At 52.7% G+C, this 24,572-nt stretch overlaps 1 protein-coding gene across 1 annotated transcript in view; it reads left to right on the top strand.

Annotated features, from left to right (window-relative positions):
• Window positions 1-23,961, top strand: part of LOC148777944 (epididymis-specific alpha-mannosidase-like) — a 71,243-nt gene extending 47,282 nt beyond the window's left edge. The window contains exons 11-21 of the mRNA XM_088836135.1: window positions 7,790-7,928; window positions 8,795-8,928; window positions 10,580-10,863; window positions 16,303-16,494; window positions 16,988-17,240; window positions 18,324-18,434; window positions 18,510-18,702; window positions 19,421-19,564; window positions 21,216-21,328; window positions 21,654-21,774; window positions 23,219-23,961. Coding sequence (XP_088692261.1) covers window positions 7,790-7,928; window positions 8,795-8,928; window positions 10,580-10,863; window positions 16,303-16,494; window positions 16,988-17,240; window positions 18,324-18,434; window positions 18,510-18,702; window positions 19,421-19,564; window positions 21,216-21,328; window positions 21,654-21,774; window positions 23,219-23,316 — 1,782 coding nt within the window. The 3' untranslated portion in view covers window positions 23,317-23,961. The remainder of the gene's footprint in view (window positions 1-7,789; window positions 7,929-8,794; window positions 8,929-10,579; window positions 10,864-16,302; window positions 16,495-16,987; window positions 17,241-18,323; window positions 18,435-18,509; window positions 18,703-19,420; window positions 19,565-21,215; window positions 21,329-21,653; window positions 21,775-23,218) is intronic.
• The last annotated feature ends 611 nt before the right edge of the window (window positions 23,962-24,572 follow it).

Raw genomic sequence — 24,572 nt, 5'->3', positions numbered from 1 at the left:
GGTCCAGTGCGTGTGGGGTAGGCTTCAGCCCATCCGAGTAGGTGCAGACTACCGCAAGTAAATACTAACGGCCCCTGTACCTCTTGACTTCAGTAAAGTCCACGTCTAGATCTTCAAAGGGCAGGGTCCCAACTGTCTGCACCTCTGGGTTAGGTCTTGGTCCTTGGCTGGCGCTGTTTTGTGTACAAGTCACACCTCTAGTACTGATCTGGGCACACAGGCTTGGGAGCTTGAAAACGCAACAGTAGCAGCTCAGTAAGCGCTCCAGCGCAGTTTTTCCTAAATGAGTTGTCTCATGATGTTGTTTTACCAGCTGGACTGCTTGATTGCTGAGGACAACGAGTCTTTGGTCTGGGAGCTTCCACCAGCCCTCCTTTTGTTTTTATTCCTCCCTCATTTAGAGCCCATTGGTCTTCTTCCTTGGTGTATCTCGGGGACGGAGGCAATTCTGGTGCCAAGAGGACCTTAAAGGTTGCCTCAGGGCCGACTCTGGGGATCGGTTGGGTCGCCGCCTCCTTGGCTGCCTGGTCAGTCGACCAATTTCCTTTGCTGATTGGATCGCTGATGGCCTTTACAATGAGGGACTGCCGCTTGGAAAGGCTTCCAGACTGCATCTAACAACTAAAGGATTTCTTTTTCGTTTTTAATCTTCTTTCCCCCTGCTGTCAATAGTCCCCTTTCTTTATAAGTGGCTTCATGTACACGTAGAATATCCAGGGCACACCTTGCATCAGTGTAGAGGCGGCCTCGTCTCCCTTTGGTGTGCCTTAGCGCCTGGGCGAATGCCCGGAGCTCAGCGCGTTGTGCGGACCGCCCTTGTGGCGAGGCCTCGGCCTTCACTCTCTCGTCAGCTGCTGCGGCGGCAGAGCCTGCTTTGTCCCGGAGCTCAGCGCGTTGTGCGGACCGCCCCTGTGGCGAGGCCTCGGCCTTCACTTTCTCGTCAGCTGCTGTTGCGGCAGAGCCTGCTTTGTGCTGCCCGCCTTATTCGCCCGGAGCTCAGCGCGTTGTGCGGACCGCCCTTGTGGCCAGGCCTCGGCCTTCACTCTCTCGTCAGCTGCTGCGGCGGCAGAGCCTGCTTTGTGCTGCCCGTCTTGGATGAGACTGCTTCTGTCAGTGAGCGGCTCCAGTTCTGGGTTCTGGAGGGGATGTTCATCAGGTCCGGCCTGCTCAAGTGAATTTCACCTATGCCCTCCTCATAGTTACGGTCGGGAGTTCCCACTTACACAGGTAACGTGGTGGCGGAGTTCAACATCAGCATCTCGAGCTGGACCTGTTTGCTTTCCCGGAGCAGTCCCTTATGGTGAATCATCCTGGAGCTGGCCAGTCACTTACGCCCCTGGCTGTTCATCAGGGCAGTAACAACATGGGGAACCTTTCCTTTTATATTTTGCCCTAGAGTAAGCTTATCTGCTTCTCTGGCCAAATCACAGTGGCAGCTAATGCCCGGAGGCATGGCGGCCATCCCGCGGCCACTGGATCCAGTCGCTTTGACAGGTATGTGGCCGGGTACTGCCATGGCCCAGCGGTGTGTGTGAGGAGCCCCGCTGCAGTGTGATTTTTCTCATGTACAAAGAGGTTAAAGTCCTGTGTCACATTTGGCAGCCCTAATGCAGAAACAGTGGTCTAGAGTCTCTTTATCTCCTTGAAGGCCCTTTCCTGTTAAGGTTGCAACTGCAGGAGGCCCTTACCACTCTGTTGTGGCTTTCAGCAAAGGCTTGGCAATTTCAGAGAAATCCCGTATCCAGATCCAGCAGAATCCGTCAGTCCCAGGGATCTCACGGACTTCTTTCTTGGTGTTTGGCCGAGGTATTGAACAGATGGCTTGCTTCCTCTCCTGTCTCAGGGTCCGATGCCCTTTTCAGATGACAAACCCCAGGTATTTGACCTCCTATGTACAGATCTGAGCCTTTTCCATGACCCTTGTACCCTGTGGTGGAGAGAAAAGCCAACAGGGCTTTGGTGCCTCTCCAGCAATCCCCTGGGTGGGATTGGCTAGCAACAGGACATCCACATACTGGAGTAGGGTGCAGTTGAAAGTTTCTCTGCGAAAGGCAGCAAGGTCTTCAGCCAGGGCTTTACCAAACAGGGTAGGTGAGTTTTTGAAGCCTTGTGGCAGTTGGGTCCAAGTCAGCTGTGTCTTCCTCCCAGTGTGTGGGTCTTCCCTTTCAAAGGCAAAGAAGGGCTGGCTGGCAGGATGGTGAGAGCCAGAGCCAGAAGAATGTATACTTGTGATCGAAGCAGGTGAACCAGCTTGCGTGAGCAGGTAAGAGACTCAGGAGAATGTAGGGATTTGGGACCACTGGGTGGATGGTGATCACTGCACTGTTGATGTTGCAGAGGTCCTGGACAGGGCGGTAGTCATTCCTTCCAGACTTTTTGACTGGTAAGGGTGGGGTGTTCCAGGGACACTGACATTCCAGTAGGATCTCGGCATCTTGTAGGCTCTGGATGTGGTCCCGAATTCCCAGGCATGCCTCCTGTAGGTACTGGGTAGTTTTTCTATCTAACAGAAGTGGCTCCTGGCCTCAGGTCCACTACAATGGTGGCATGGTTTGTGGCCAAACCTGGGGGCTCCTTCTGTGCCCAGATATCAGAGAATTCTATTAGCAGGCTGGGGGATTTATTTTTTCCCTCCGTGAGTAGCAGAGGCACCATTCATCTTCCCTGGGCATAGTCACAGCCTTCATCAGAGCTGATTGGCTCCCCAGAGTGAGGCTCGCAGGCTTTCCAGGGGCAAAGGTGATTTGTGCCCCCAGGTTTGTCAGTAAGTCTCTACCCAGCCCGGGGAATGGGGCATTCAGGTAAGTAGAGAAATTCATGAGTCACCAGATGGCCCCCTAGCTGACATGAATGGGCCTTGCAAAATGAGCAGGCTGCCATGCCTCTGTGGCCCCAACAGTAGTTGCTGTTAGGCCTGTGAGGGGAGCCAGAGATGTGGTTACCATGGAGTGTTCAGCTCCAGTATCCACCATGAACGTCATTGATTGGTTTCCTACTTTCATCGTGACCAGGGGCCCCTGGGCCCCAGGATTAGCAGGCCCAGTCTTCCTTAGTCTGATTCTGCTCCGGCCAGGCCAGTAAGGCTTTGGACGGCCAGCTCAGGCTGGTACCTTTCTTTCTGGGTTGACCGAACGTCTTGGACTCTTTAGATGTCCTTCTGTGCTGTGGCACTCAATCCTCCAGTGTACGGTCTCTTTGCACCAGGTGCAGTGGCCATGGTGTAGAGGTGGTCTCTTCTTAGTTTCCCCTTTCCAGAGGGAGCATTCCGTTTCCCTTGATCTGAGCTCCTCAGTGGCGCTGCTGGCAGGGCTGCTTTCGGTTTGTTAATTTATCTGATTCTCGTTGGGCTTCATGGTCTCGATTCACAAAGACATTATTTGCTGCCTCCAGTAGGTGTGAGGGATTCATCCCAGTGAAGCCATCCAGCGTTTGGAGCTTTCGTTGGATGTCTGCACAGGATTGGGCCTCAAAGGCAGCGTTCATCATCGGTTGATTCTCTGTTGTCTCAGGGACGAACAGGTTGCATGTCCGGAATGCTTCACACAGTTTTTCTCAGAAATTGGTGGGAATTTCATCTGCTTTTCTTGACCGTTGTTGTAACTTTGGACATATTGGTGGGCTTTTTGGCTCCTGCTTGAAATCCATGTAGAAGGGCATCACAGTAGCGACCCAGGGTTTCTTATCCTTCTCTGGAACTGGAATCCCAATTAGGCCTCGTCTCTGGCATCACATCTCGTGCCCATCCTTCTACAGCTAAGACCTCTGTGGGTACTTGTCCTCGGAGCCATTTCTGGGCATCTGTCGAGATGCCTCACTTTTCTTCAGTGGGCAAGAGAGACATAAGGGGCTGGTGACAGTCGTCCCATGTGGGCCGATGGGTGTGGAAAATGGACCCTAGGAGGTCAATCATAGCCGGTGGTTTATCAGAGTATGCCAGGTTATACTGTTTCCGGTTTAGGAGATCAGTAGGGCTGAAGGGCTGGTAATAGAGGAGGGAGCGACCAGGCTGGACTGAACCTCATCCACTTGTTGAGGACCTTGAGTTTCTCGCAGTGGTGTCTTGTGGGCCGTGGTCAGCTGTTAGATTGTTTGGCCAAGTGGAGCAATTCCCTACTGGCTCAGGGCTTGTATCTTGCTCATGAGGTGGTATAGGGGACATGGAGGGAGGTGGACTATCTGGCAATGGGTCTGGCGCTGACTGTGCCAGGGTGTCTGGAGTCAGGGGAATGTATGGTGGGGGCAGCCATGGTTCTTCCACTGGATCTCCCTAGAATATATGTTTTTTCTCTTCTTCTTTCTTTTTCTGAGTTCTGCTTAGGGAACAAATACCCTACTCTGTCCCTATCCGTTCATGCAAAATCTTACTCATGGGGGCAGGATCTGTGCTATTAGAAACCAGGTGTCTGTGTATGGAAACTGATCTGGATGTCCTGGAGTCCCAGCGACTACCTGGTTCCCTGTTTGGACAGTGGGAATGTCAGGATTGCCCTCTGGCAGCCATCTAACATCAAAGGATGGCCAATTGAGCTCACATAAGTTAAGTTTCCTGGGGGCATCTTGACTCTGTAATCTCTGGCACAGCCCTTCTTAAAGTGCTTTATCACACAATCTAACACTGTTGCTTTAGGGGAGCTGCCACCCAGTTGACAAGTGTAATCTACCTGGCAGGGTTTTGAGGAAAACCTAATCTCTTACATGTCAGCTCAAGGAGTCAGTCGACAGAAGAAAAACCAGTAACCAATAATTTCTCCCTCTGTATATCCAGCCCTGAGTCAGTGGTGCAGAGACAAGCAAGGGTGGGTGGCCTGTCAAAAGAGAATACCTTTCAGGTGACTGCTTGACTGCGTCCCTGGGGGGAACTTAGGTGCCTCGTAGCACTGGCAGATCAGTATATACCCCTGATCCAGTTCTGTCTCACAGTGAGGGACTGGCTCCCTCAGAGCAGACACTGCCTTGAGCCACATGAGGTCACCACGGAACCGCAAGTTAGGGCCCACTTGGACTTCGTAGCCATGAAGGCCGTGAAGCCACACAGTCGAGCCTGAAGCACAAGCGAATCAGGCTGCACACTGGTTCACGTTCATCTCTCATCCTCCTGGCTGCTCTCCTGAGGGAGAGTTAAGATGCCTCTGAACACTGACAGGTCAATATAAACTGCCGACCCAGACCAGCCTCGCAGGGAGGGATCAAATCCCCCACAGACTGGCACTGCCTTTCGGCCTTATGAGGTCGTCACAGAACTGCAGGTTTTGGACCCTCTCGGGCTCTGTAGTCCGAGGACTGAGTTGCTCACTTTCAGTTCCTTCAGTCAGCAATCGTGCCCACACAGTGATTCAAGGGGTTATCACAATACCTCCCTTTTCCTGAGCCCCCAGGTCTCCCTGTCTGATGCTCCCTTCCTGGGATCTCCAAGGAGGTGATCAGTCTCCTTTTCTACCCATTAGGGTAGGACCTGACTGGGGACTGGCCATGGGGCCTTACTTGATCCTGTGGCTGTTCCTGGTGAGTTGGTCCATTCCTCCAATGAGTCCGGTCAGGGCTCGGCCACCTGGAGAGTCAGAACGCCGTTCCGAAAGAGAATCCAGAATACCAGCAGGTGGTGTGCCACCTCGTTCATTTCAGGGCTCCTCCACTCCAACCCGGCCGAGCAACCAGTCTGGTGGCTCAAGGGATGGCATGGTTGCAATCTTGCTGGGTCCTCCAGAAATGTTGCAGAAACCAGTACTTGAGAATCCAAGCACCACACTCGGAGAGTTGGAGAACTCAGGTTTTCCAGAGGAGTTGACACTCCAAGCTCTGAGCCCCAAACACAGGGCTTACAGAGTTTTTATACACAGACAGTGATGATTAAGTGCATTTGCAGGGGGCTGAGCGATTACAAAGAGCAGGACAAGGGTGAGTGAAATATGATCCAGTTCCTAGTATTGTGAGTCCCCATTTTCTGAGACTACATGACCTACATGATCCAGATGTTGGAAGGAGCACGCGCAGTTACAGAGGCAGAAGGAGCAGGAGGTTATGTAAAATTTTAACTTTTTCTCTTCATCTAGGTCAGCACATCTCCCAGTCCCTGGTCACTACATATTCACTTTATAGATAAGAATACAAAGGTCGCTTTTGGTCACAAGACACATGCATGATGAAGCTGCCCCAAGGCGAGGATCATGGCTTGCCTGGGTCAAGCTTGTGGTTAAGAAAGATTGCCCCAGAGAGAAAAGGGAAAAGTGGACTAGCATTGATGTCCAAGAATCCAATGCTGGGCTCAAATCTCAGCTCAGTTCTGTGAGCTCAGGCTATTGACTTGCCCTCTCTGAGCTCCAATTTCCTCCTTGGAAAATGAGAACCCTATATCCAAATTAATAATACACATAAGTTGTTGGGCGCTTTGCTGCCACAAAGGAAGTTGTTCGTAACTCTGCATCTTACTTGTTCCCACTGTACAGATGGGAAAACTGAGGCTGAAGATCTCCTACAACTTGTCTCTTCACTAGTCAGAAATGGGCCACACTGCCCATGACATTCATAGTCACTAAAAAGAATTGCTGGCAGGACTAGTCATTGTGCTGGGGGTGAAGGGGATTGACTTTAGCATCCATCAGAGTGGGTGGCCATGTGGCTTCGCCTCACGGGGACTCAAGTTTCCCTTCTGTGAAGAGGAGGTCATCCAACCCTACATGGTACAGACAAGTAATAGGCCATATGTGGGGCTTTTCTGGAGCAGGTTATCAGCACTTATTGACAGGTTGTTGCTGAACCATGAAAAACACCGGATTCTTGGCTTCTGGAGGAGAAGAACTCAATCCAGAGCCAGAGACAAGGCTTGATCCCTCAGAGCTTTTGTGTAATAAAGTTTTATTGAAGTATAAAAGAGATAGAGAAAGCTTCTGACATAGACATCAGAAGGGGGCAGAAAGAGTGTCCCCCTGCCAGTCTTTAGCTGGATGTTATACAGCTACTAGAAATCTGCTAATTAGAGAAAGGAAATGTCTCCAAACTCAGAGAATGGCACCAGGCCCCCTCAGCCACAACATTCATTGAGATAACATTAGCAGCAGGTGAGTCATCCCAGGCCATAAAACGACTGACATGAATCTTGAAGAAAGGCAGATTTTCATACACATATACAGTTTCATTAACATAGATTAGGAGACAATGTATGAGTATAACATACTGGTTTGCCAAGTGGGTTCTGAGTCTTTAGCGGGGGCCAACTTGAAGACAGTCTGGGGTAAATACATAGTACATTAACAAAGCTTAAGACGAATATCTCCATAAGAAAAATGCATTGGTTAGCTCAAGGTTGGAGAAAAGTTCAGGTGGAACCAGGTGTCATTATGGCAACACAGAATTTTAAGATAAACCTCTTTTTAAATTTGCATAGAGAAGGGAAAAAAATATAACACTAGTTTGTTTCCTCCTGCCCCTTAAGAGAGAGATAAAATGTTTGACACTCCTCCGTTGGGAGACCCCTGGTCTTCCTGCTGTTACCCTCTTATTATGGGATGACTGGGTCATGGAAGGAAGCTGGGGAGGGTCCTTTCCGGAAGTCAGTTTTCTGTCCAGAGTCAGGGACACAGTTACGTGTTTTCCCAAGTTCAACAACACCTGGGCAAAATCATCGACCTCTCTGACCTGAAATTCCTCCTCTGTAAAGTGGGAGGAACCCCCAATTCCCCAGCAGCCCCTGCTGAGAGGGAAGCTGAGTCAGGGCCCAGTGGGCATCAGGACAGCAGGTGCTGAGCAGAGGCCGGCCTGACCCCACTCTTGTCCTGCTCCTATGGGGGCCCAGGTCCAGCACCACGACGCCATCACTGGGACTCACGCGCCCAAGGTTGGTGACATGTTTGTGGAGCACCTGAGCACCGGGATGCAAGGGGTGCGCCAGCTGATGGCCTCCATCATCCAGGACAGGTCTCCAGCCCACTCAGGTGAGCGAGGCCCGTGCGGGCACAGTGGGCCATGGCAGGTATCTACCTGGTTGCACTGCCCAGCTCTGCCCTCTGCTTTGTGTCTCTGTACAGTCCCATCCTACCTTCAGAGTCTAGAAGGGCCCTGGGGACCAGGGGTGCAGCATACAGGGACTCTGCCCATGCAGACTGTTGTCAGGAGGGGAAGACTTTCTCAGTAAGGGAGTTAGAACTGGGTTCTTCCAGTTCCTGGTGGGGTTGGCTATTCCCATGAGCTCAGAAGGGTGACTGACTCCCCAAGGTGGAGACCCCAGAAAGGCATCCAGCCATGGGAACTGCGTGGGCAGAGGCCGGGGACTGGACAGTGTATGCAGTGTTCAGGGATCCAGAGGTCATTGGACATGGTCTTATCCTGGGGCACATCTGGTGGAGGATGGAGCGGAAAGAGAATCCAGGTTCATACCAAGGAGACCTCCAGTGCTGACCTTGGTGACTGACCTTGACCCTTCAAGCTCCAGAGAACTTGCTGTACGTTTCCAGTCTCTCAAGCTTTGGAGTCAGGCCTTAAAACATGGGTCACCTTGGACAGCTGACCCTTCTCTCTGCACCTCAGTGTCCGCATCAGTAAAGTGGGCTGTCAGGGAGAGATGAGTGAGGAGCTCATGGACCCTCATCTCTGGGCGGACGCTCTCTCACCCCTCCTGGGAGCCAGGACACAGCTTGAACAGATGAGGAGGGGGCTGCACGTGGGAGCCCATGTGTCTGCCTGTCCTTCCCCCTGGCCTCTGCAGAGCTGGTCTCACCTGCCGCAGTTTCCCTTGTTCCGAGGGACAGCAGGGGTGAGGGATAGGTAAGGTCCAGCAGTAGAGCCTGTTCTCTGTGTGCAGGCCCAGAGCCTGGGGGTCACTTTGCGGTGGTCTACAACCCGCTGGCCTGGACGGTCACCACCATCATCACCCTGACTGTGGACTTCCCCAGTGTCAGCATCACAGATGAGTCAGGCCGCCCCGTGCCTGCACAGGTAAGGGGGACATCCCGTCTATGGTGCATGCCCTGTTGCTGCCCCTGCTCTGTGCTGGGCCCCCAGACATAGGGCATCTAAAGGGAACATGTGACGCGCTGCCCGCTCTGTGAGGACGGTGTCATGGGGTGAGTCACCATCAAGGTCAGTGGATCCACCCCGGGGCCTGACCCTGGGCTTCGGGCATCTGAGTTGACCAGAAGTCTGCTCTGCTTTTCCTGCCCCGGAAGGTCTCATGGTATCTTCAGCTCCATGGGAGGCATCCACGCACTGTCCGGCCCCGCATTGGGAGTATATATATATCCCCATGTAAATTTCTGCTTCTCATGGGGAGGCCAGTAATGGCCCTCATTGTGCCTCTTTATGGAGGTGCTGTGTTAGGGGCAGGCCCCGGCTATGGCACCCAAATCCTGTGTGGTCATTTTTCATCTCCTTCCCAGACCTGGAGCTAGACTTGGTTCTAGAGGTGACGCTACTGTCACCAAGTCAGCCCTTTTTTGAAGAGGTGAGAGAGTCCATCATTCCGGAAACACTGCCAGATGTCTGTTCTGGGCCTGGCCTCAGATGAGTGCTCATCCGTGGACTCTGGAATCGTCCTGGGATTCAAGAAACAGACACAGAAATGGACAGTTACGGCGTGGGGTGATGACCTGGCAGGCAGGGCACTGATCCTTAGCTGAGACAGAGGAGGAAGATTCCTGTCATGGTCGGGAGACACGAGGGTGTTGGGATGAGTAGACCCAACACATAACGTCCCCTCCCCACCCAAAGGCACCATCCACTAAGTCTAAATGCTCTTAAATACTACTGAACACCTAGTATGTGCCAGGCTTTACTCTAGGCACTCAGTTCAGTTCAGTTCAGTCGCTCAGTCGTGTCCGACTCTTTGCGACCCCATGAATCACAGCACGCCAGGCCTCCCTGTCTATCACCAACTCCCAGAGAAACTTTAATAATCATGTAGACAATAATCCTTGCTCTCATGGGGCTCTATTTTAGTGGGGGATGCAGGAAAGAAGAAAATAAGAAAGTGTAGGAGTGACAGATGACAATTGTGGAGGAGATCCTTCAGGACAGGTTTGGGGTGTGAGGTGTCTTCTTTAGCTCAGAGAAAGGCCGTGCTGGAGACTATGAAGCGAAACATGTTTCTTCATAGATCCCCCAAACCCTCCGCACAAGACTCAGAAATGACACTTGTTCCCTAGAGAGTGAAGGACCTTCTGTATGGACCTAGAGTCCTCATCCAACTCCCTTCCCTGAATCAGATGACATGGAGATGGAGAAAGTCCTGCAGGATAATCTGGAAACCTCCCTTCTGGGGGAAATTGGAGGATTAAGAGACAAGGGAGCCCCCTTCAAACAGGTCAAGGGAACAGCATGAGCAACGGCTCAGAGGCAGGAACAGGAGGGAGTGTGGCAAGAGGGCAGGTGGTTTGCAGCCCTGATGGAGAAAGAGGAAGGAGAGAGAAGAGGTTGGACCCAGTTGAGCAGGGAGGATGCAGGAGGGGAACCCAGCTCAGCCCAGTGATGGATGACCCAGCTGTCTCTGTGCAGAGCAAGCACTCCATCCACCAGGTGTATAAGCCCGGGGTTTCCAAGGAGACTAAGGCATCTTCCATACCAGACATCCATCATTCTTCTTGTCCCTCAGGCCTTTCAGGTCCAGAGTTCGAAGGAGATGACCTCTGCCTATGACCTGCACGTGCTGACCATGATCCCAGGACTTAGTTACCGGCACTACAGCATCTGGCCCAGCAGGAGTACCCAGAAGGCCACTCGGGAGACTGCACCCTTTGTGGCCAGCACCCAGCATTTTGGACGCAGACTCAGGAGACGTGGCGGACAAGTGGGCTGCCACCTGGTACCTGTGGAGAATGACTGCTACACCGTGTTCTTGGACACAGACACCAACCTGATGCACAGCGTCTGGGAGAGGTGAGGTGCAGTCATTGCTGCCTCTGAGGCCAGGAGGACCCCGGCCCGGGGCAGGTAATGCCGTTCCTGGGTCTCCATTTCCTCAGCTGCAGGGCGAGAGCCTGATGGTGGTGAAGCTCCCTGCAGCGCAACCAGGTTTATATCTAGTTGTGGGAACCTAAGCCAGGTCCATACAGCCTTTCTTGAACTTGTTCATTCCAAAGATTTTAATCCTCAGAAAATGGGGTATTTACTAACATACCCTGGGAAAATATACTAATCATGAGATCAACTTTTTAAAACTGAAAGCCACATGAAATCCATCTATTCACCCACGGTCCCATCCACTACGCACTCACACGGCCACTTATCTATGCATCTAACCTTCCCGGTTTCTATCCATCATCCATCCATCCAACCATCCGTCCATCCATCCACCCATCCACTGAACTATTCACTCACCACCAGCTATTCGTTGGCAGCAGAGAGGGCAGCTGAGCCCCAGGAAAGGCCCCCAGAGTTTGAAGTCAGCCCTGTCCAAGGTGAGGCCACATGATAGGCAGTTTTGATACCTCTTCAGCTCTTTGTCCAACACACCGACTTCTGTTTCTTGATGTGATCTCCTAACCGGAGCAGAAGTTTGCCAGGGAGAGGGGCAAGGAACCTGGGGTGGGGGGCCGGGCACCAGGCAGAAAGTGAGGTAAGGAAAGAGAAGGAAGAGGCAGCCAGAGAAAGGGAGGAAGACACGTTGGTCTGAGGTGAGAGTCACCTGCAGCTCAGCCCTGTCATCTGTCAGCAGTCTGCAAGCACAGACCTGGACCCCCTCAATGGGGCTCCCTCCTGCAGTCAGCCCACAGGTCCTTCTTGAGAGGGCCTGAGGTGCGTAGTCAGGGCTGACTGCAGAGAGTGTGGTGGAGCAGAAGAAATGGACTGTCACCCTAGCAGGTTGTGAGTGACCCGCTCCCCCGCCCAAGGGGTCATGCTTTGAAAGGTGGAGTCTGCAGGCCAGCTTGAGCTCTGTCATCACTCAGGCCCCATGCCCCTTCTGGAGCACCCCTGAACAGCCAGCTCCATCTGTCCACCCCGTTCTTCCCTCCCTCAGGGACCCCATCCCTAAGCTGGAACCCCACACAGCACTTCCCAGGGGAAGAGCACATGTCCGGCTGCCCACCTTCCTTACCTTCTGTGTCTTCAGCTTTAGGCTCAGGGGAGGACAGCGTGTTCCTTATGGGGCCACCTCACATCCCGGTAGGGGAACCACTAGCGCCTGCTGCAGAGTCGGAGAGGGGAGGCTGTTGGGACTGAGAAAGGGTGGGGCAGCGTGGGCTTGGCGGGGATGAGGCCCTGGAGCCAGGGGTGAGGCCTTGAAGGGCCGGAGGGAGTCTGAGGGTCAGAGGAGGGGGCAGAGGTTCCTGGGAAGGACCCGCATGTGCAAAGGCCTAAGGCAGGCAGCCACCATGTGCACAGACCACCCCAGGGCAGTTTTGCTGGAGGAGGGCCTTTGTTCTATATATGGCAAGGGTGTTGCTGAAATTCACATACTGTCCTAGTCATCACCTTACACTGTACACGTCTGTGCGGTTCCCTGTGATCACAGCGTTGTACAGGCATCTCCACACTCAGGTTAGGACATTCACATCACCCCCAAGAGAATCCTCACATGTCCTTTTTCACCTCCCTCAGGGACCTGGCTTCCCTGCTGGCTCAGATGGTAAAGAATCCAGCTGCAATGCAAGAGACCTGGGTTCAGTCCCTGGATTGGGATGATCGCCTGAAGAAGGACATGGCAACCCACCCCAGTAATCTTGCCTGGAGAATCCCATGGACAAGGGAGCCTGGCAAGCTAGAGTCCATGGGGTTGCAAAGAGTCAGACACCACTGAGCAACTAAGCACACACACAGGGCTACCTGGCTAGTGGAATCTTCTGGACTTGCTTAGTTTAGACATTTAATTCAGTGGAATCACAGCCTGTGCGCCCTTTGAGCCTGGTATCCTTCACCTGGTTGTTGCTGTTCTGTCGCTACAGCGTGTCCGACTTTGTGACCCTGTCACCTGCAGTGCCCCAGGCTCCTCTGTCCTCGACTTCCTCCGGGAGTTCGCTCATATTCATGTCCACTGAGTCAGTGATGCCATCCAACCATCTCATCCTCTGTCATCCCCTTCTCCTCCTGCCCTCAATTTTTCTCAGCATCAGAATCTTTTCCAATGAGTCTGCTCTTCTCATCAGATGGCCAACGTATTGAAGCTTCAACTTTAGCATCAGTCCTTCCAATGCATATTCAGGGTTGATTTCCCTTAGGATTGACTGGTTGGATCTCCTTGCAGTCCAAGGGATTCTCAAGAATCTTCCCAAGCACCACAATTTGAAAGCATCAAGTCTATGGCTTTATGGTCCACTTCTCCCATCTTTACATAACTACTGGAAAAACCATAGCTTTGACTATGCAGACCTTTGTCGGCAAAGTGATATCTCTGTTTTTTTTAGTATGCTGTCTACATTTGTCATAGCTTTCCTTCCAAGGAACAAGTGTATTTAAATTTCTTGGCTGCAGTCACTATCTGCAGTGATTTTGGAGGTAGAAATTAAGTCTGTCTCTGTTCCCATTTTTCTCTCTTTTATTTGCCATGATGTGATGGGAACAGATGCCATAAGCTTAGTTTTTTGAATGTTCAGATTTAAGCCATCTTTTTCACTCTTGCCTTTCACCCTCATCAAAAGTGTCTTTAGTTCCTCTTCATTCTCTATGATTAGAGTGGTATCATCTGCATATGTAGGGCTTTCCTGATAGGTCAGTTTGTAAAGAATCCACCTGCAATGCAGGAGACCCAAGTTCCAATTCCTAGGTCGGGAAGATCCCCTGGGGAAGGAATAGGCTACCCACTCCAGTATTCTTGGGCTTCCCTTGTGGCTCAGCAGGTAAAGAATCCACCTGAAATGCAGAAGACCTGGGTTCAATCCCTGGTGTTGGAAGATCCCCTGGGGAAGGGAAAAACTACCCACTCCAGGATTCTGGCCTGGAGAATTCCATGAACCGTAAAGTACATGGGGTTGCACAGAGTCGGATCCAACTGAGGGATTTTCACTTTCACTTTCATCTGCATATCTCAGATTGCTGTTCTGCTGGCGATCTTGATTCCAGCTTGTGGTCCAGCCTGGCCTTTCGCATGATGTACTCCTCCACGCAGCATCATATTTCCGAGCGTCGCTCACACTGCGGTGTGAGTGAGGCCCAGCTCCTTTGCGGGGTGACTCATATTCCATGGACAGATATTTCTTGGTTCACTTATGCAGTCCTTACCTCATGGACAAGTGGGTGCTTTTCATTCTGGGCCTTTTGTGAATAAGTCCGCTGTGAACTGCATGTACAAGATTTTGTGTTGACAAAAGCTTTCCTTTCTCTTGGGTCATTTCCTAGGGGTGGAATTGTTTGGTCACAGGAAACTCTATGTTTAACACTTTGAGAAATTTTTGGGCTGTGTCCCACCCAGCTGCACCATTTTTCAATCTTATCCAAAACTAGGAAGGTCTGATCTCCCCACATCCCCCCTACATTTGCATGAACTGCCAGTTCCATATAGCTACCCTAGGGTATGTGATGTGCTGTCTCATTGTGGCTTGATTTCCAACGCTATGGACTGTAGATGCTGAGCAGCTACTCATGGGCCTCTTGGCCATTTGTGCATCTTCTCTGGTGAAATGTCTTTTTAGATCCTTTGCCCATCTCACAATTGGGCTGTTCTTTATTGTGGAGTTGTAAGAGTTCTTTCAACTTAGGAAGAATTACTACGAACAAACCTTGTGAAGGTGATGGAATTCCAGCTGATCGACTTAAAATCCTAAAAGAGGATGTTATAGTGCTGCCCTCAGTATGTCAGCAAGTTTGAAAAACTCAGTGGCCCCAGGACTGTGAAAAGGTCAGCTTTCATTCCAGTCCCAAAGAGGGGCAATGCCAGAGAACGTTCCAACTACTGTACAGTTGCTCTCATTTCACATGCTGGCAAGGATGTATTCAAAATCCTTTAAGCTAGGCTTCAGCGGTATGTGAACTGAGAACTTCCAGATGCAGAAGTTGGATTTATAGAGTCAGAGGAACCAGAGGTCAAATTGCCAACATATGTTGGATCAGGGAAAAAGCAAGGGAATTCCAGAAAAAAACATCTATTTTTGCTTCACTAATTATACTAAAGCCTTGGATTTGGATCAAAACAAACTGTGAAGAATTCTTAAAGAAATGGGAACACCAGACCGCCTTACCTATCTCATGAGAAAACTGTATACAACTCAAGAAGCAAGAGTTAGAACTGGACGTGGAATAACCAACTGGTTCAAAATTGGGGAAGGAGTTCCTCATGGCTGTGCAGTGTCACTTTGACTATTTAACTTATGTGCAATGCCAGGCTGAATGAACCACAAGGGGGAATCTAGACTGCTGGGAGAAATATCAACAATTTCAGATTTGCAAGTGATACCGCTATAAAGGCAGAAAGTGAAGGAGGAGCCTAAGAGCCTCTTGATGAAGGTGAAAGAGGAGAGTGAAAAAGTTGGCTTAAAAGTCAACATTCAAAACACTAAGATTATGGTATTGGGTCCTATCACGTCTTGGCAAATAGAAGCAGGAAAAATGGAGAGAGGGACAGATTTTATTTTCTTGGGCTCCAAAAATTACTGCAGCAAGTCGTGATGTAACGTGAAATTAAAGATCCTTGTTCCATGGCAAAAAAACTATGTGAAATCTGCACAGTATATTAAAAAATAGATATATCACTTTGCCAACAAATATCCATATACTTAAAGCTTTGGTCTTTGCAGTAGTCTTGTGAGGGTTTGAGAGTTGGACCATAAAGATGTTTTTGAAGTGTGGTACTGCAGAAGACTCTTGAGTTCATTGGACTGCAAGGAGATGAAACTAGTCAATCCTAAAGGAAATTAACCCTTGATATTCATTGGAAAGACTGATGCTTAAGCTGAAGCTCAAATATTTTGATCATGTGATGGGAAGAGGCCATTAATTGGAAAAGATCTTGATGCTAGGAAAGATGGAAGGCAAAAGGAGAAGGCGGCAGCAGAGGGTGAGATGGTTAAATAGCATCACCAACTCGATGGACATGACTTTGAGCAAACTCCAGGAGATAGTGAAGCACAGGTAAACCTTGTGTGCTTTAGTGTGTGGGGTCAGAAGATTCGGACATGACTTAGCAACCGAACAACAGCAACAACCAGGAAAGGGACAGGATCTGATGTCAAGTGAGCTCTGGTGGGTCCATACTGCTCTTCTCCAAACCAAGTGCATGAGCTTCATTGAGTGAGTTCACAGATGTCACTGGTGCACTTAGGAGGTTGTTTGTGTCCCCCCTGGTTCCAGGCTGGCATCTCCAGAGGCTCTGTGAGCTTGGTTCTAGCATGAGGATGACACATTGTCCATGACGATGACACTCTTCTCTCTTTCCCTTCTGCGCAGGCAGAGTAACCGAACAGTACAGGTGACCCAGAGTTTCATGGAGTATCACGCAAACAGTGACGTCAGGCAAGGCCCCGTTTCAGACAATTATGTGTTCACGCCCAGTGGTAGAGCAGAGCCAGCATGGGAGGCTGTGAGGATGGAGATCGTGGCGGGGCCGCTGGTGACTGAGATCCGGCAGTACTTCTACAGGTGAGGCGGCCCTGCTGGGCTCAGCACATGGAGGTGCTCACAGGCAGGTGAAGGAGGAAATGAGGGCCCGTCCTCGTCTCAGACACCCCGCTCCTGGACCTGGGCGCGGCGCACGGTCCCTCCTCCACGGAAGTTCGATGACGTCGTGAGCTGCTCCGGTCTCTGCAGCCCTGCTGTGCTCGCCTGCGCTGTGTCACCTTGGTGGTACCTAAGTCCGGAGGCGGGACAGGAGCCCACGGTGACAGCGACCAACACACGAGAGCAGTCCTTGTGTTTTCATTAGCAGGACAGACAGAGCCCCCAGGGCTGGCTGGGTAACCAGAGTCTTCAGAGGACAGGGTCCCTCCTGTTATTGCCCAAGCAGGCTCCCCGGCCCCCTGGCTGCAGGAAGGGTGGTGGGAGGGAAACGGAAGGAGAGGAAGGAAGAAAGGAGAAGGGCAGGGCGTCCAGAAGGCTCCCCAGGCTTGCCCTACCTGTCCTGCTTCTCCTCCAGGGAGGTGAACGACAGTGAGCCCATGTTCGCCATCTACTCCCGGCTGGCCCGCGGGCCCCAGAGCTCTGACGGGGAGCTGCTCTGCCATCGCATAGAGCAGGAGTACCGGGTGGGCCCCTTGGAGCTGAACCGCGAGGCCATCCTGAGGACAAGCACTGACCTGAACACGGGGCGGGTCCTCTACTCGGACAACAATGGCTACGAGATGCAGCGCAGGCCCTACCGGCAGCACGTGTGGAACTCCATCGCTCGGGTACGCCCTGAGCTGTCCTGGTGTGGCAGCCGCAGATCCAGTCCTGGTGGCCTTAGGCAGGAGCGACCCCTTAGGTCCAGAGCATCTCCCAGAGCCCCGCTGCCCTGAGTCTGCCACTAGGGGCTGCAGGCCAGGCATGTTCGGACCTGGTCTCAGAGTCTGGGGCCGCGGGTGTGGCATGTCCCTGAGGTCTCCTGTGTGCGCCGCAGGTCCTCCTCGGTCAGCAGGTGACCCACTGGGGGTTGCTTGAGGGTTAAGCATGTGGTACCTGGCTAGGCCTGAATGGGGTGTGACCTTCCTCAGTTGCTCTGAGCTGAGTCACAGCCTGGCTGCCAGGGAGGGCTGAGCAGGGTCTGAACTCCAAAATCAATCAGCTCCCCGGGCCTCTCCCTCCATCAGCGTGGCCTCGGGCGAGTCCTGGGCCTCGGTGCTCTCCTGGGAAGAGAAGTGTGTTGAGCACTGGGATGATCCAGGGGCAGTGCCGTGCTGACCACCTCCTAAGCCTCCGTCCCTGTTGGTTCTCTCTCCTTCCACCGGGGCCCTGAGAAGGGGTGTGTTCCCTCCCTGCTCTGTCTTCCTTGAAATTCTGTCCCTTCATCTCTGTGCCTGGTCCTCACCCACTGTGGCCTGGGCTCCAGAGAGTCCGGGGAAATCAGCCCAGGACATCTTGCTCCAATAGAACAAATAAATAGAACAAAATGTTGTATGAGCGCTTTCCAGCCCAGACACCAGCCCCTTTCTATTTGGGAACCCCTGGCTGGGGGTCATCCCAGGATGGACTGGCACAGATGCCTCATTGTCTCCCTGCACCAGGGGGACCTTTTGGGCACATTTTACAGATGGGGAAATGGAGGCTTGTGCAGGCTGGGTCCCCCAGGGCATAAGGTCAGGAAGCAGTGGAGCTGGATTGGAATCCCAATGTGTCCATCTCACAGTCAGAGCCCCTCCCTCCACTACTGTGCCACCTTGGGCTGCTGCTGTGCCCATGCAGGAGGCCGCCTGGGGCCAGAGGGAGGCCCCAGACCTGCTGGCTGACCTGGCCCCCAGCCCCCACCACCAGCCTGCCCATGTTTCTGTCCACAGAATTACTACCCCATGGTCCAATCGGCCTTCATCCAGGACCGACGAAGCAGGCTGGTGCTGCTGTCCGAGCAGGCGCATGGCGTCTCCAGCCAAGGGGACGGGCAGGTGGAGGTAGGAGGAGGCCCCTCTGGTCACTCCTGGGGACTGCAGGGCCCAGGCAGGCCGCTCAGACAGCTGTCCCTGCAGGTCATGCTCCACCGGCGGCTGTGGAACAATGACAGGGGTGCCCTGGGCAACGGCCTCACACTGAACGACACCTCGGTCATCCGCCCGCTGCTCTGGCTCCTTCTGGGACCCAGGGCCCTCACCAGTGGCCTGCGCCCGAGGAGCGGGCTGGCGCTGCAGCACCGGCCCGTCGTGATGCCCAGAGAGATGAGTGGTGAGGTGGGGGGTCCTCAGTGCATCTGTCATCACCGCCCCGGGTGAGCCGACCTGTCTAGCGCTGGGGTTGAGCTGGTGCCCGCAGGGATCTGGGCTACTATGGGGCAGGAAGTGACCAGGGCCCTCAGATCTAAGCCCCTCCTTGTAAACGTGGGCATCCTGAGGTTAAAGAGGGTTCAATGACTTGTTCAAGGTCATACAGCTAGTGTGAGGAAATGAAACTCCTCTTTCAAGAGCAGAGATCCCAGAGAAAGGTTCTGATTGGCCCTGATCGAATCACGTGACCCAAGCCTGACCAATCCCCATGGCCTGGGAACTGTGAGGGGACGGCGGCTCCGGCTGGAGCCCAGAATTGAACAGACCATCTCCTGGAAGAGGAGGGCTGAGTCCCTCTGGGCAGAGGCAGTGATAGATGACAGCACGGGAGCTGGCTTCTCAAATTGTGCACAAAGCAGGTCTCTGTGTGAACTCGCTGCATTTTCTGGAAGAAATGGCGTCTTCCCTCTGGTCTCAGTCTCCCCGTCTGCAGTTTTGAAAGGGCTGGACTAGAGGTTCGGGGCAGTTTGGGGCATTTGCACCAGCAGGTGCTTCAGGCTGCATGCGGCGTGGTCGAGGGAAAGAGATCAGATTCAATGGGGGCCTTAGTGTGGAAAGCTAAGAATGCTGAGAGGAGAGTTTGGCCCAAAGCCTCTCCTTGTTGTCCATCTGCCTTGCAGAAACTGCCCACAGACGCAGTTGGAATGGTTTTTGGAAGCAAGAGGCTGTGACACTCCCCTCCAGTGTCCACCTGCAGATCCTCAGCATCCCCGGCTGGAAGTACAGCTCGAAGCACACAGAGCACTTGCAGACTCTCCGGAAAGGTGCGGCAGGTGTTCAGGTGTCCAGACTCATTCCCGCCTCCACATGTCAGCCCGGTCCCCAGCCCATCACTGGACAGAGGGGCTCTCCTCAGAGTCGTCCAGGCTCTGTGAGGTCACCTGGTTCCCTTATCTGTCCAGTGAGGGATCTGAGGCCCTCAGGGAGGCAGGTCATTCAGCAAGCAGGAACAAGGTGGGTCTGGATAACATCCGATGCAGTGACTGTGTACAGAGGGAAGTCCCCAGCAGGGGATCAGGGAGGGCTTCCTGGAGGAGGAAACAACTGCCGGGAACCTGTTCCTCAGACTGGGGTTGCTGCACCTTATCTGCTCCCTTAACTCCATGCTTCTCAAAGGATGGACCGACTGTGCCTCAGCCAGCCCCCTGCTCCAAGAGACCCACCGAGGGCTGGCGCACTCCACGTGTCTGTGAAATGAGGAGAAGGTGGAAACAGGCAGAGGCCAAAGGTCATCTTTGCACCTGGTAGAGGGGTGTTGCCAACTGTGGCTCAACCCTGTAGACTCGAGAATTCTAACACTGACCCACAGCATCTCCACTTGTCACAGCAGGTGAGATGGGGGAGCCTCACCTGTGGTGACAGAGCCTCCTCCGCTGTTGTGTGTGTCAGGCTGAGTGCACTGAGAACGCACGTTCTGGGGGCAGCTTGTGCCAAAGAGGAGGCGAAGGGGGCTGGGCTGGGCAGGTCCGTCCTCCTAGAGAGACATCGGTAGAGACTGAATCAGGGGAGCCACAGGCGATGGCGTGAGGCCTGCTGCCTCTCATGATGCTCGAATCCTCAAGGAATCGCCCCCAGCATGAGCATTGCCATCATTGTCTTCACCATCACTGTCATAATCACCACACCATCATCACCATGACCGCCCTCATCACCGTTATCACCATCATCATCACCACCAACATTATCACCAGCATTTCCATCTTCATCACCATTGTCCTGGTCAACTTCATGTTCTACTCTGAGAAGTCCTTCCCTGATTCTAGGGCTCCAGTCCCTAGTCTCAGCACTTGAATGGCGACAAGAGACATTGCAGACCTCGTAGGCTGCAGTAACAAGGAGCCCACATGCCCTCTCTCCTCACACAGCATAGGTCATTATGTCTCTGTGGTCTGTGGGGTGGGCAGCATGGGTCTTCTCATTTGGTCACCAAGGACCCAGCAGGTGGAAGCTGTATTACAACACATTTCCTAGCTCTTGGTGGCAATGACCTGACACATCAACCCTAAAGATGGCACCTCATCTTCAGGGTTATGAGGCCGTGTACCACCCTTCACAGTGGCCAAGCCAGAGAGAATCTTCCAGATAACTGGAAGGTGGAAGGACGAGCCCAGTGAGGACCTCACCAGCGAACAAGAATAAAGACTTTCCAGACTTCAGCGCCGGCCCCAGTGTGGGCGGAGGGAGGCGGTCGCTTTGGCTGCACCTGGGGTGGAATCCTCTCCCTCCTTCTTTATGCACACCAGCTGTGTGTGTCTGGGCACGTGCCCGCCCCTCTCTGAGCCTTGTTTGGCTCATCTGCAAAGTGGGGCTGTGTTCGCCGCTTCCGAGGGAGGTGGAAGATGTGCGGTGGGGCTGAGAGTGGGACGCGCCAGGCACAGACTGCTGTGCTCACGCCGCCTTCCTTCTGTCCCTAAGACCGAAAGCGCAAGGCCAAGGCAGCCCTCCGCCGCGTCCTGCTGCGGCTCCAGCACCTGTACGAGGTGGACCAGGACCCCCTGCTGTCTCGGCCTGTGACGATGAGCCTGCAGGTGACCTGCCCCTCCCGCGTCCCGCTGCGGCCCCAGGAGGAGGCCCCCTCGGGACACAACCCTGGTGACCGGGCATTTCCTGGGGCGGCCCCACCTGCCTGCCACCTGCTGGGAGTGCTGATCCAGCTTGAGCCCGGGCGGCCAGCTCCCCCCAGCCTCAGTCCCTCATCTGCAAAATGGCACCGCCCCTCCTCCCGCAGGGACTTGCACTGCAATGAATGTGGGGATGCTGGGCCCTGGGCCCTGGTGCGGCCGCCCTGCTGTCAGGTTCTCTGCTCAGATCTGGGGTCCGGGTGTCCACCCCTCCCTGTGCTCTGTCCTGCAGTCTGTGCTGCGGGGACTGGGCTCCGTGGTGTCCGTGGAGGAGCGCTCGCTCACAGGGACCTGGGACGTGAGCGACATGCATCGCTGGACCTGGAGCACGTGGGACCCTCACCACCCCAGAGGTTCGGACGCCCTGGTCCTGACCGTGTTCCAGGTCCCCAGCCTGACCCCTAGCCAGACCCCAGCTCTGCCCATAAGGCCTGTGTGACCTGGAGCTTACTGGTCTCAGCCTTCCTGAATCAACCAAAGAAGGTTGTAGACTCTAAGCTTCAGTTCACTTTCCACCTGCCAGGGCTCCACACCGTGTGTGTGTTCATGTGTGTGTGGCTGTGTGAGTGTGTGTGCACCTGTGTGTTCAACACCACACACCCCACCCATGTCTAGATGAACCCAAGACTTGCACGTGAGCTTACACAAACTCATGTCCATTGAGTCGGTGATGACATCCAACCATCCAACCATGACAACCAGGAGATGTCATCCCCTGTCGTCCCCTTCTCCTCCTCCCTTCAGTCTTTCCCAGCATCAGGGTCTTTTCCAATGAGTCAAGTCTTTGCATCAGCTGGCCAAAGTACTAGAGTTTCAACTTCAGCATCAGTCCTTCGAATGAATATTCAGGACTGATTTCCTTTAGGATGGACTGGTTGGATCTCCTTGCAGTCCAAGGGACTCTCAAGAGCCTTCAGCACCACAGTTCAAAAGTATCAATTCTTTGGTGCTCAGTTTTCTTTAAAGTCCAACTCTCACATCACCACTGGAAAACCAAACAGACTTTTATTGGCAAAGTAATGTCTCTGCTTTTTAATATGTTGTCTAGTTTGGTCATAGATTTTCTTCCAAGGAGCGTCTTTTAATTTCATGGTTGCAGTCACCATCTGCACTGATTTTGGTAGGCAAATAATCAATGTATTACAGATTGAAGAAAGGAGGATATTTACTTGGATAAAAAGGATGTAAGGAGGGAAGGAAGTATGTGAACGCAGGAAGATACCTGGTTGCATATGGATGGGTGAAAGATGAATGGAAGGAAGGAACACGGATGGATGATGTATGCATGGGCGGATGGATGAGAGAACGGATGCCTGGAGGTTGGATGGAGTGACAACAATGGACGGGTGGAGGAACTGGATTCAGGGATGGAAGGACGGACGGATGGTAAGGTGGATGGATGAACGGAGAAACCACTTTAATCCCAAGGGGGATGCCTAAGCCCCAGGGTGTGAACGCTCAATGGAGCCCGTTGAGATCAAGGGCAGGGCCCCTCATGGCCTCAGTGAGAAGACTCTTATGCACATATACGGGGCCACAACCCATGGAGATACGAGACGAAGCAGGGCCAGAGCCCCCTGTACATGCCTCGACTGTGCTGTGTCCTCAGGGGAGGTCAGAAACGAAAGAGGCCCCCCAGGAGTGCAGTCCCGTCAAGAGGGGTCAGCTAAGGGCTGTGATCACAGTGGGAGCCACAGACGCAGCAGGAGCTGTGTTACCTGGGGGATGCTGGAAGGAGGGGACCTGGGGAAGCAGATGGTGCAGGCGCCGTGCTGGACAGACCCTCTCTGCCCCCAGGCAACTCCAGTTGTCCCTCACCTCCACCAGGAGGCCCCAACATCACCATCTACCCGAAGGAGATCCGGACGTTCTTCATTCACTTTCAAGAGCAGTGAGCCCTTGGCAGATTCTTGGTCCCAGGACACAGGAAAGCAGCCTAGAAGGATGAGGGGAAAGCTGCCAATCTGCTGGGCTGATGGCAGGAAATGGATGGATGGGGGGTGTTCTGACTTCTTAAATAAAATCGCATTAAGGACCTGTGTCTTCCCTTGCCCACTGGGGCCGGCCCTCTCTCTCCTCTCCTGTCACAGATGGTAGCTTCACACACGCTTACACTCCTGATTCACTTGCAAGAGTCAAAGCCAGGAAGTGTTAGCTGTGACCCTGCTGTGTCCCGGGCACCTTCATGGGCTCATCCCAGGGTGGAGATGCCCCTGCTGTGGAGGGATATGCCTAAGAAATATGGGAGGGACCTACAGCGCTGACCTACTGACCTGGGTATGTGATGCCAAGCTGTGCGTCCAACCTCATACTCTTCCCCTGCCCCCTGGAATCACCTGCCGTACAGGAAGGTCCTACAGCTCGGGCCACCAAGAGATGAAAGAAAACCACACAGCAAGTGAAACACAGGATACCCAATGTAAGAATTATTAATATTAAAGGTGATATTCGTGCCCACGTCTGTTTCCAAATGATTGAAAGTGTTCATCAACATGAAACCCTTTTGTGCTCATTGTTCATTTACTAAGTTGTGTTCAACTCTTTGCTATCCCGTGGATTGTAGCACACAAGGCTCCTTGTCCTCCACTATCTCCTGGAGTTTGCTCAAATTCATGTCCATTGAGTCAGTATTGTTAATCTAACCATTTCATCCTCTGCCACTCCCTTCTCCTGCCCTCAATCTTTCCCAGCATCAGTATTTTCCAATGAGTCATCACTTCGTATCAAGTGGCCAAAGTATTTTAGCTTTAGCTTCAACATTAGTCCTTCCAATGAAGATTCAGGGTTGATTTCTTTAGGATTTACTGGTTAATCTTCTGTAGACCCAAGGTCTCTCAAGAGTTTTCTCTAGCATGACAATTCAAAAACATGAATTGTTTGGTGCTCAGGCTTCTTATGGTTCAACTATCCCATCTGTACATGACTACTGGAAGTACCATAGCTTTGTTGGCAAGTGATGTGTCTGCTTTTAAGTGCATTGTCTAAGTTTGTCATAGGTTTCCTTCCAAGGAGCAAGCATCTTATAACTTCATGGCTTCAGTCGCAATCTGCAGTGAAATTGAAAATAAACTCTGTCACTGTTTCCAAACTTTCTCCTTCTATTTGTCATGCAAGTGACGGGACCAGGTGCCAAGATCTTAGTTTTTTTAAA

Source organism: Moschus berezovskii, chromosome 5, assembly GCF_049115385.1.
Source record: "Moschus berezovskii isolate FMDL1 chromosome 5, NW_MosBer_1.0, whole genome shotgun sequence".
Lineage (NCBI taxonomy): Eukaryota > Metazoa > Chordata > Mammalia > Artiodactyla > Moschidae > Moschus > Moschus berezovskii.
Note: the sequence above shows the minus strand (reverse complement) of the source record. Positions and strands in the feature narration are given on the sequence as shown.